General features: G+C 39.2%; 1 protein-coding gene across 1 annotated transcript in view; it reads left to right on the top strand.

Annotated features, from left to right (window-relative positions):
• Positions 1-1,738: 1,738 nt before the first annotated feature.
• adamts2a (ADAM metallopeptidase with thrombospondin type 1 motif, 2a) overlaps positions 1,739-12,862 on the top strand; it is a 103,512-nt gene continuing 92,388 nt past the window's right edge. Inside the window, exons 1-2 of the mRNA XM_007244562.4 lie at positions 1,739-2,005; positions 6,099-6,490. Coding sequence (XP_007244624.3) covers positions 1,921-2,005; positions 6,099-6,490 — 477 coding nt within the window. The 5' untranslated portion in view covers positions 1,739-1,920. The remainder of the gene's footprint in view (positions 2,006-6,098; positions 6,491-12,862) is intronic.

Genomic DNA, 12,862 nt, shown 5'->3' on the forward strand with positions numbered 1-12,862 from the left:
GGGACCAGCTTGCACACCAGCTTTGGAACGTATGAGTGATCAGGATCTATGGGCCAGCTGCAACACCTATGGACAAATGTGTCACAGGATGCCTTACAGAACCTGCATGCCACGGCCATAACTCAAAACTCATAACCATAACTCATCTCTTATCCAACCAAGGCGTTCCCAACAGTGAACTAAAACCTTCTTTCAACTGTAGAGTTTTCCCATCAAAATGTGGAGGACTAAACCCAAGCTTGATTTAGTAATTAAGTACCAGGAAGGGAATCTTATATGTCCACAGATTACCAAACAACATTTGGAATCAACATTTTTAGATCTTCTGAAAAGACTCTGCGTTAGGATTCTATGCACATGTGCTGTGAAGATTGGATAGAATACTACAAAACTACAAACTACAAAACTACAAAAGCATTAATGAGTTTCAAATACTGATGCTGGAATGATCAAAAATCCTCTCCAGCTCTTCCCAAAGGTATTCCAGCACTCCAGAAAATGTGGTTCCACTACTAATATACTAATATAGTAGATATACTACTGCCCACTGGGATGTCCACTGTGGGTAGTGATGCCTGCTATGACATATTAACAGCACACACAGAACATCAAGGAATGTTAAATCCTTGGACACTCTACCTGGAAGTGAATGTCCCATCCATATGGCATCCAGTATCACTCGCTTGAACTCACAATAATAAGAGATAATTCTCTAGATAATTCACATTACCGTGTCAACGCAAGAAAACACATTAGAACTTGTACAGATGTTGTTGTTCTCAAGCCTCCCCTGAGTTAACACTTCATACTCGATATGTTGTATATATTGCTATGTCATGACTTTTGACAGGTCATTGTAGAGTGATGAATTCAACCTGATTAATTACCTCAATTAAGCAAACTACAGTTTATTCAACCTTAAATAAATAGTAAGACTGAAGCATTGCTTCGTTCTGAGTGTTTGTTTGGGCTGAATAAACATGGTTAAAATGCATGCAACCACAAAGGATTGGGGATTTTTTTTTTTTTTGTCAGAGACGCATTAGTGTCTTTGCTGTGTGAATGTTTATAACCAGTACATATGCTCAAACTTCAGTTCTTCAGTTTTGTAGACCCTAAAATAGATACCACAATATATACTACACTTTTACTAAATAAGTCACATTCATTTCTGCATTATGAATAATAGAATAATAGAATAATATACTTAGGGTTTAAAGATGTAATAATACACTTCTTGTAAGCATATTTTTAGACTTTTGTTTTTTTTTTGGTTGGAGACAAAAAAAAACCTCTGCAGCTGTCTTTTTCTGATAGATAGATAGATAGATAGATAGATAGATAGATAGATAGATAGATAGATAGATAGATAGATAGATAGATAGATCTGATATGCTGGTAGAGATATAGAATATCATGAACATGAAGCTATTAGTGTCGTTACTGTGTGAATGTTTAATAGATGTGATTAATAACTCTGAATTGTTTAAGAGATGGGATTAATAAGCTCCTTTACTCTGCAGACAGATGAGATGTATTTTGGGACATAAGTAATGAAAGCTGTCTGGGGCTCAGTTCATCTCTGTAGTGGCCGAGGGAAGGAGGACTGACTGACTGGGCAGGGAGGGATGGAGGGATGGGTGGGGTGGAGGTGGGGAGGGAGGGATGGAGGGAGGGAGTGTGTGGGGGGGGGGGAGTGGTGGAGGGAAGGGAAGAGCTCGCACGGTGCACTTTGCAGTCCGTCTAGCAGGGGAGGGGGAAAGCAGGCAGACTGGCTGCCCGATCTTTTCTCTCTCTCTTTCTCTTTTCTCTGTCTTTCTCTCTCTCTCTCTGTGTCTCCCCCTATCTCTCTCTCTCTCTTCTTCTCTCTCTCTTTTTCCCAGCTCAGCTCAAAGTGCCGTCAGCCTCTCCAGACCTGCCATGGCCGTTCAGCCTGGATATGCCTTCTGCTCTCTGCTGCTGCTCGTCCAGCTCGCCCGCGCGCTCTATATCGCCCACAGCGCAGGTATGAGCCCGGCTCTCCTCCTCTTCCTCACTTCTCCTCCTCCTTCTCCTCCTCTTCCTCAGCTGTGGGTGGATGTGGAGCTACTTTAGCGGGAGATAGGAGCGGTAGGAGCAGGCGAGCTGCGGAACTAACTCAGTTCCTGCAGGTTTTCAGCAAAACACTACTTTTAAATAAGTAATAGGGAGTCTGCTGCCGCTGCTGTGAGTGTGTGCGCGTGTGTGTGTGCGTGTTTAGAGGGACACCCGGCTGAGGGGAATGGCCTGAATGGCACCGACCTTTTCCATGCTTTGGAAAACGTGTCTGTAACTTTTTTAAACTCATATTTTAGCTCCTCTACACAGAGCAGAACTTTTAAAACTGTGTTAAAAAATTATATTTCTGAGGTATTTTGTAGTTTTTCCCTCACAGCTGTAAGCATGGTCGAATTACAGCTAACCTAACCTAGCTAATTAATCTAACCTAGCTAACTAATTAAGATTTTAGTTAACTAGCTTTAAAATAAAGCGCTTGTTAAGGTAATTTTATCATAATTATTTAATTAAACGCTGCCGTTATGGGCTCTACTGTTACAACCATTACAAACAAACAAAAAAAATACTCTGTGTTAGGGCTGCACGATACAGGGAAATACATAGGTTACATTGCAGTGTTTTGTCGTTCTGTGGTATACAGCTCTGGAAAAAATAAGAGAAAAATAGTTTTTTTTTTATTTTAACAAATTGAAAACCTCAGAAATATAATAAAGAGGAAGATGGATGATCACAAGCCATCAAACCAAGCTGAACTGCTTAAATTTTGGAGTGGCATAAAGTTATCCAAAAGCAGTGTGTAAGACTGGTGGAGGAGAAAATGCTAAGATGCATGAAAACTGATTAAAAACAGGTTATTCCACCACATATTGATTTTTGACCTCTTAAAACTTTATGAAATTTAACTTGTTTTCTTTGTATTATTTGAGGTCTAAAAGCTCTGTATCTTTTTGTCATTTCAGCCATTTCTTATTTTCTGCAAATATGCAGAAAGTATGCTCTTTAATGACGATATTTTTGTTTGGAATTTGGGAGAAATGTTGTCTGTAGTTTATAGAATAAAATAACAATGTTCATTTTACACAAACATACACCTATACATAGCAAAGTCAAAGAAACTAATGCAGAAATTGAAGTTGTCTCTTAATTTTTTTCCAGAGCTGTATATTGCAATATTTAAATATAGAGGTGTTCAATATTACTGTATTGTATTGTACACAATATAAACTGAAAAAATAATATAAAAAAATGTCTTTAAATTTAATTATTTATGTTTGCAGTTTTGTATGCATGTACTGGATATTCTTGTTAGTTTTGGTAGTTTATTATTTATTATTGGAGTAAGGAGGAGTAACTTAAATCAGATAACTAAACTGAAACTCCTGTATAAGGTTGCACTTCAGCGAAGTGGTTTTACTGCTCCTTACAACCTGACTGGTAAAATTCATACATAAGACGCACTGGATTATAAGGCGCAATATCGATTTTTGGGAAAATTAAAAGATTTTAAGTGCACCTTATTTTGATTGCTGAATATTTATTGCATTCCTAGATGTAATCTATATCTGGTTATCATGGGGAAAAAAAGAGAAGAGTGCAAAATTTGCTTTTATATCAAACAAGCTTGATATGTTACATTAACAATATAATTATTGCATATTCAGACTTTGCAGTGACAGTGCTGATTAAGCATGGAGAATACAGGATAGTGGGTAGTAGTGTTCTTTGATAGATTTGTCATGAAAAATGTAAGTGTAAATGAGTGTAAAGTTTCTTTTTTGCATCAAACAGCAAAAGAGATTAAAAAAAATGTCAATGCAGAAGATAATGCCTATGCTGCGAAGAGATTGTTAGGCATGTGCACATTGTGACAGCGATGCTAAAACGGTGTATTGGGCAGCCTTTCTCTGAGAAGACACAAGTACTGTGTGTGTGTGTTTGTGTGTGTGTGTTTGTGTGTGTGGCTGCACCTTCAAGCTCACCATCAGCCGATGTGAAGGGCTTTGCATATGCATAGGATGCTCTCTGCACTCTCTCTCTCTCTGACCTGCACACTCACTGCAAAAGTCAATGTAAATGTACCTCCCCTAAATTAGTGTGGTCCGGAATGCTTGAGACAGTGAGAAATGCAACTGCAACCTTTCTGTAGCTTACAGTTTACAGTGATTTTGAGCCTGTAGACCTTTTTAGATAGGAGGAGCAGTACGCAATAGCTTTCTGTCACTAATGAGAGGTATTGATTCCTGGGCTGACTATATGATGTCCTCTGTAGGTTAATGAGAGGCATACCTGCATGCAGCAGACCTGTGTGATGTTCCTTCCCTGACTGTTTCCATTATAATATCCTGATTCTGTGGGAAGACCAGAGAAAAGTGGGGTCAGAATGAACAAATAAATTTTGCTGATGAAACCACATCATTTATTTTTAGTTCGTTTGCCTTGTAGGTTCAAGTCCTTGGTCATATTTAGCACAATATGTTGTGTAAGTTGTGTAACCACCTATAAATACCATTTGACCGTTGCTACCTTGTTGTAGTCCTTATGTTTTTCTGTATACTTTATTGTCCTGATTTCGCCACGTCCTTTAATGGTCAGAACTCCACAGGACCAACACAGAGCAGGTACAGTTATTTAGATAGTGGATCATTCTCAGCAGTGCAATGCACTTACATTGTGATGGCGTGTTAGAAGTGTGTGTTGTGCTGGTTGAAATGAATCAGAAACAGCACTGCTGCTGGAGTTTTTAAACACTGTGTTTAATCACTCACTGTAAACTCTGTTAGGCTAGGTTCACATTACAAGCCACATTTCTCAAATCCGATTTTTGGCGGTGCACATTCACAAATGTAAGTGACCTGTTTCTGTGTGCAATGTGAACAAATCTGTTTTTGAAACGCCTCACATGCGCACATTGATACATGTATAAACGGCAACAACAAAAAAACGTCATATTTGAGACTCGTAGCTTAATAAAGAAAAATGGATGTGGAGAGTAAACAGCTGATCTAAAGTTCATGCTCAGGTCGAGGAGGTGAAAAAAGGAAAGGCGTCTTGCTTTTGCTGTTTTTGTAGCCCAGCTGCACCAAGCATGTAGCGCATGTGTAAAAATAAAAAAAACGCATGAATTGCGATTTGACCGTTTACATTCATGTCACATGTCCATGGATTGGATATGTATCCGATTTAGGACCACGTATCAAAGTGACTCAAATCTGATTTGAAAAAATCAGATTGGGCACATTTACACAGTAAGGAAAAAATCGAATCTGAGCCATATTGAGCAAAAAAAATTATTTGAGTCACTTCAGTCTGGTAATGTGAACGTAGCCTTAGATACTCCTACCTTGCTGCTTCACCTTGTTCTTCTATTGCTGCATAGTTTGAGTTGGTCATCTTCTATCCTCTATGCTTCGTCAGTGGTCATAAGACACTTTGAACTGACAGAGCAAAGCCATTTCCCCATTGTTAAGCTTAACGTCCACACCTGTTTAAGTTGTGAGGTGTTATCTTGTGATCTTGTGAGTGAGGTTGAAACTGGCCAGTGTGTCAGGGGAGGCTTTTTTAGCTGGTGCCAGAAGAATGTGACATTTCCATTTAATATACCTGGATCCATAGTATCATAGGTGTACCAGAAGGCATTACCGCCCAGAGTGGACAGCACAGTGTTTGGTAATGATTGTGACTGGCAGTGTCTGGGAACAAATAAGCATGTATGTCCTACAAGTCCGAGTAGAGTTCTTTAGCTTCGAGGGGGTGTGGCAAAATAATGGGACGTGATACTAGTTCCATAACATTTGGCAGTGTATGTTAATTAAGCTCAATGAAATTTAAAACCATGTCCTAATTATGGCATTATGGCTGTCAATCTGATTTCTATGGTTCTCAGTTCTACTTGTAAAATCCTAAACAATTACCTATCTCGATTCTGCAAATAAAAAAGCTCCTTGTTTGAATAATTAACAATCTTAACACATTGTTATGTAAAACCCAATGTTGAGATTACAATATGTTCTTAAAATTAATCAATACAAATGTGTGTGTGTGTGTACACCCCTCTTTGACAGATTCCTTGCAGCATGTCCTGAAGGAGTACGGCCTGGTGAAGCCGGTCAGTGTGGATGTGAACGGACACTTCCTCACCCATGCCGTCTCGGCTAGTCGGCTGAATGAGCAGCTGCCTCACCAACGCCGGCGGAGAAATGCCCAATATAACGGAGAGCAGGAGCATGGGAGCACCAGAGAGACGCTCTTCTACAACGTTACTGTTTTCGGGCAGGAGTTCCACCTTCATCTGCGTCCAAACTCACGGCTGGTGGCTCCGGGGGCGACGGTGGAGTGGCACGAGGATGACAACCGTACGCATTCGGAGCCACTCCTGCCCAGTGACTGTTTGTACGTAGGCCACGTTACTAATGTACCGGATACCTCAGTGGCCATCAGCAACTGTGACGGACTGGTGAGTGCCCCCATCTGTTATGTAATGCACTACTTGACTCAGGTCCAGCGGAATCCATGAGCAAAGGCTTTCCTCAGGTATTTCCTCAGGTTTTGTAATGGAGGCTGAGCTGTTATTATTCCACCCAGTTGTGCAGCCGAGCGCAAGAGGAAGGAGGTGCAGCCGGGTTGTGTTTTGGTAGATCTGTGGGTTTGAATGGATTTGTTCAGTCTTAGATCTTAGAGGGTTGTGGTGGCTTACAATTTGGGAGAACTGTTCTTGGGGTGAAAGCTAACTTTTGTAAATTGAGATGGGGCCTTTGCTATTGGTATTGGTTTGTGATCAGTAGATCACTGTTTAGGTGCAGTGGTGGCTCAGCAATTAGAGCACCAGATTATTGATGCAAGAAGTGAAAAGGACAGAGGAAAAAGTTGAATCGATAGCATTCAAAATCAGCAAAACAGGCGTTTAGGAGGAGATAGATGGAAGCTTGTAATTGATGAAGGTATAAATGTCTATAGCCTATAACTCTTGCATCTAGACTTCAATTGAAATAAAAATGGAGAACCAGAGAGTTTTTCGGCTTTCTCTGTCACATTACATCGTGTTCAGTAGCTCCTCTATTTCCACTAGCTGTTGTGTTTATGTGGATCTCCTTGGAAACGTGCCCAAGGTGTAATTATGGTGCATGGCAGTGGACAAATAGCTATTTTATTAAACGCAAAGTGAGGAGATGTCAGTCTGGACGGGAATAAAATTACAGGAGGACCACTGTAATTTAGCCTGTAATTTTCTCAGAGGACGTCTGAGAAAAACACATATATGGTCGTTCCGGACAAGAATAAAATCACAGAGGACCCCCTATAAAAGAGAAAATTACCCCCAAGACCCTCTGAGAAACTAATCCCATCTGGATAAGGCTTATAAGTGTTTAATTTCCTCCGTTCCACAGCTTAATGCTGGGGGCTTTATACCCCTCAACCCCACACCTGGCATTAGGCATGGTGCCAATAGGTACACAGAGAGTCTATTGCTAATCTATTGGCAGTAATTCTCTACAGCAATTACACAAGCTGTGAGTGTGCATTTGCACATCTGTGACAACAGCAGTGTCTGCAACTTAAAAGAAGCGTAATGCATTAATTAAAAGGAGTGTCCACAAACATTTGGATACATTTGTACAGTGTATTGCAGTATAAGCTGATGCTATCTTTTGATACACAGCCTGATCCTCTAATTGAAATAAAATAAATAAAAAAGTCTCTGTCTGTGTATTCCCTTCACACAGAAGAGCTCTCCGCCGTGGTTTTGATTGTGGTGCAGTTAGACAGGGCAAGGTGTGATTGTGCATTCTGGCGCAATTCCCCTCCGACTCTTTGGACATGCATTGGTCCTCCGAGTCTCAGATGCTAATGGCTAACACAGCTGCCGTTCCTCCTCAGACACCTCGCAATAACACGGCTTTAATCACGGCACTGGCCTCGGCCAGCGTTTGGGTTTAAGTCTGTTTTCCCTTCGCCACTTCTCCTCTACAAGAGGGAGCATGGCTAGAGTGGACGTCACCACATCACTTAATCACTAGCGCTAGGCTAACTCTGAGTGGAAAAGTGGACTGGAAAATGAATTACTCTCTGAATGGAATCTCAATCTTAATCTTTTGTTCCACTCACATGTTTATTAAGTCCAGATAGTCATACACTTAACAGGCAGATGATTTTCATTTATTTTGACACTTCATATTTTACCATTGCATAAATTAATTAGCCTAAATTAGCTCTTGCCCCTCTCACATTGCATTTCTGTCTTCAGCACTTTGTTGAGTCAACAAATATTTATAATCACCATTGTCCATTATATTGACTATAGGGCTGCAACTAATGACAATTTTAGTAGTCGACTAATCCAACAATTGTTTTTTTTTCAATTAGTCGATTAATTGATATAATAATTATTATCATAAAATTACCAGGCATATTATATGATACCTTTACACAGGCAGGATTTTTTTTTTTTTTTTTTCAGAAAATTCTACTTATGTCTTCAAATGAGATGCAGATAGTAACCGGCAATATTACTTTAGAATCTGACCATATTTTGATCAAAAATATATATTTTTTTATTTTACTGAGAAAGAAATGTGTAATTACTCAATGTTTGTTGGTTATTATTGTAATTTGACATTAAGTCTGTTTATTATTTGATTATTCTTAGTATTTACTTCTTTAGTATTAATATTTCTCTTTGTATTGCACGTACTTTAATAAGACACATCAGCCTGCCTCCCTGGAGCACTTTAGCCATAATGCTAACAACTGAGTTAAATCCACAATGCTAACAGACACCGCAGCCGGTCTAGACTGGTTAAAGTGTTTTTTCCACAGTGCTAACAGTTTTTTCTGAGCTGGATTACTCAATAATAGTTGATGACAGGTTAAAGTCCCTGTATGTGTTTTCTCCTGGCCATTTGGCTATAGGAAACCCTCCTGTTTGTTGATAGCTTCAACATCTTTTTGGCACCAGTTTGTGTCTTGGAATTAAGTAAAGCTCCAGTGCTGCTGAAAAAATCCCTTATGTTAGAGTAAACAGTGTAGTATGACCTGAAATAAATTTAGATATTGTTATTTGTTTATTATTTGGTCTATACACTTATTCTTCTGAATACAGTAAGTTCATTTTTTGAACATTATTAAGTTAATTCTCATTAAAAACTCTAAATGGAGATCCAGACAAAAACATTTGGACATTGATGATCGTCTAAAACTGTCTACAAGCATTACTTGCTAGTAGCTGAATTTTCTCACCCACTGCAAAAAAAGCCTCTCGTTTTAAACATTTTTAAAAAGTCTTGTCGCGCCACCCATTGTTGCAGTATAATGTTCCTGAAGTGCAGACGTGGATTTATCTCCTCAGCTTAAACACATGAACTTTCAAGTCTGTCTGCTTCCAAAAACACTTAGGCCTACGCATGACCTCACATGTGCCGGCTCCTGCTCACACCTCTGGGTAGCCTCTCTGACTTCAGCAAGAACTGCAGCCTGTGCTCCAGACCCTTTAGCAACCTTACGCAAACCCGGGGCACCACAGGAGACGGCAGCCCGGCCCGGAGTCTGTGCTCTCCGGATGCTGAGACGACTCCATCTAACCTGCAGTGCTTTTACCCAGCCAGACGAATCTAGGGGGAAAATGGTCAGCTTTTATCGTTCGGATGTAAGAGGCTTTAGTTACATTTGTGGAGAGCTGCTCTCCAGGTTTGAAAGTCAGTTTAGGATACACATTTTCGCCCAAGTTTATAGAGATATGCTATTGTATAGTATTGTTTATTTCATAAATGATACTAGTGGTCAGTGCCATTGCCTGTATAAGATGTGAGGTGATAACTGGTGATTGAGGTTAAATGCTTGATGTGCTCATGACAAGGCAACGTGAATTGTTGGATTTTGAGCAAAGCCCCATAGTGAGTGCAGATGGATGTGATGTTCAATTTTCAAAATTGTGCTGAAATGTAGAATTTTCTGGATCACAGTGTACTGGGGGAAAAAAGCCATAGAATAGATTACCACCCACTATGGACTAGTATTGCATGGTATACCGATACTAGAACAGTATCTCAATTCTTTATTAATACGTCATTAAAAACGATACAATACCCCATTTATTTAGTACCGGTACTTTAACCAATCCAGGCACCGCGTTTGATGTGTATGAATTTTACCAATCAGATTGTAAGGAGCAGTAAAAACACTCTGAAACTCTTTATAAAGGAGTTCTCCAGCAGTATTAGCATTAGCCACTAACTGTGCTACGCGCTAGCCCTTTCACCATTCAGAGGTGAGTGTTATTGACCTGTAGCCTGCTGCTAACCCTGGCTAGCATTGCTGGAGCAGCATTAGCATTACCGTTAAAATCGGAAAATCTAAGCTTACTGTAAAAAAACGGAAGCGCTTAACACACCCAAATGAACAGTTTTTTTAGGTGAGAAATCTGTGTAGATTAATATCCTGGACTGGTTTGACTCATCTGAAATGTTTATTTTAAGAATTACAGTTTTGTCTACTTAGCTTAGCTTTACAGGTCTCGCCACCAGCGATGAGACCTGGTGAATTAGAAGGAAAACATTGCGACACCCCTATGCTCTACTAGAGTCGCAGAAAATGCGCCTTATAATTCAGTACGACTTGTGTATAAAAATAGACCAGAAAAAAGACGTTTATTGATAGTGCGCCCTGTAATCCGGTGCGCATAATAGTGCAAAATATACAGTAACATTCAAAGAAATTCCATAAATGTATAATGTTCCTTCTTGAAACTAAGAATAAACATCAGCACAGTGTTAATCTGTGCTTTTGTTACTTTTATTATTGTTAAAAAATAGTAATAATATATATTTTTAATCTACTACTCTAAGTAGTCTACTACTACTTTTTTAAAGTAGTTTTTTGTAGTGCCCAACTGGGTTGCCACTTGGGCATGGCAGAAGTCATGGGACATAATACTTATCAATAGTATTAACTATTAACTAAAGCAGATGAATGGATAATTGTATCAGTGTAAGTAAGTATCAATAAGAGTATATAAATGGATAGTTTTGAACTGCATTGTTGAATAGAAAACAACGGTCAGACACATACAGATACTGACCCTGTGTTACAGTTTTGATCAATCTCAGTAGAAACTACTCAAACTATCCACTGCTGATGCCTTAAAACCAAGGTGTATTATTAGATAATAATTCTTATTCACAAGCTGTTGTGAATGTCCTACTAGGTTCTATTTCAGATCTGTGAAATTGATAATCATACAAATTAACTAGTTATGAAAGTGAAGGCATTAGGTTTACAGGGTTTACAGAATTAAGCAACAACCAATAGTGTGCCAAATGTCAGCAGCGGTGTCGCTTATGTGTGCAAGTAATTGGCAGTAATTTTTTCTGATTTTCTGAAGCGCACTTGATCTTAATCCACAGATCAAGTCAATCATCTGATGTGCGATGCTAAATTTCTTAACACACACATTTCAACACACAAACTGCATGTAATTTTAGAATTATTGAATCTTCTGTCATATGCATAATTAATGGCCACACACACACACACACAAATGTTATGTAATATTATCTATATGTTACAGAAGACCACATTTGGGCATTAGCAGGCAGCTTACATATATATATATATATATATATATATTTATATATATATATATATATATATATATATATATATATTAGGGGTGTCACGATTCTCTAAATCCTCGATTCGATTTCATTTTCGATTTGAGGGTCACGATTCGATTCGATTCTCGATTTTCTTGTTTTTTTTTCTTGTTATTATTTTATGCCTCATAAAATTTAAATAATATACTTATTATTATTATTATTATTATTATTATAAATATTATAAATATTATTATTATTATTTATTAAGATATATATGGTAATGCCATCTAGTGACTTTTTTTGGTAGCAACAGTGTGCACTATTAAAACAAGCAGTTTATCAGAGCTGTGTGTGGATGGCTGGTGAAACTGCTCATTACATGAAGCTGCAGTTCTTCATCCAACCACTAGCAGCAGCAGCACAAGCCCCGCTCTCTTCACTCAGTCACTACTTCAGTACAGCCCAGCCACGGGCTACAGAGCTCAGCCAGTCCGTTTTTACTGTTTCTGTAAACAAATAAAGGTTTTAACCCCACTAACCGGATAATACAGCTCACTACAGTTCATCTTTCAGCCCAAGCAGCTAACAGCAGCAGGTTAGAACAGCCGACACGGAGGCACTGCTCGGATTACATTATAAACAGGTCAGTTAGCGCGCTGCTAACCTCAGGATGTTTATAACTACGGAGTTTAGTGGACACACCACGGCCGCCAGGTAAGTCTTTTAAAGGCTACTGAAGACTATTAAAGGCTATTAGAGTGTAACCCCTGGCTCCCAGGGGTTACAAGAGGTTATTGAAAGCATTATTGGGGGGCAGAAATCAGTACAGGCTGGTTAGATAAGTGATGTGGGTATTGTCTTATAAATATTTACACATAACTTATATCTCTCCTGAAAAGCTTTTATTTTAGTCAGAAACACGCTTGTGTTTACTTTATCTGAGAGAAAGATGTTTTTTTAATTCAATGGAAAGCAACAGGTGTAGTCAATTATAAGTTTAAGATTTTTAATCCACCTCACTGTGATCTATAGTCAGTGTTCTCAAGTCACACTGACACACGCATTTCAGCGAGTTCACACGCTCTCACCTGCGCGCACCCACCCCTCCGTTAGATACAGATACAAAACCTGCGCGCCCAACCCCCGCCCCCCCTCCCCCGTTGGACAGATAAAAACAGTGATCACACTCCCGCCGACTGCGCTCATGCAGTGGCTATCTCTATTTAAATGAATAGGAT

The sequence above is a fragment of the Astyanax mexicanus genome, chromosome 17, assembly GCF_023375975.1.
Source record: "Astyanax mexicanus isolate ESR-SI-001 chromosome 17, AstMex3_surface, whole genome shotgun sequence".
NCBI lineage: Eukaryota > Metazoa > Chordata > Actinopteri > Characiformes > Acestrorhamphidae > Astyanax > Astyanax mexicanus.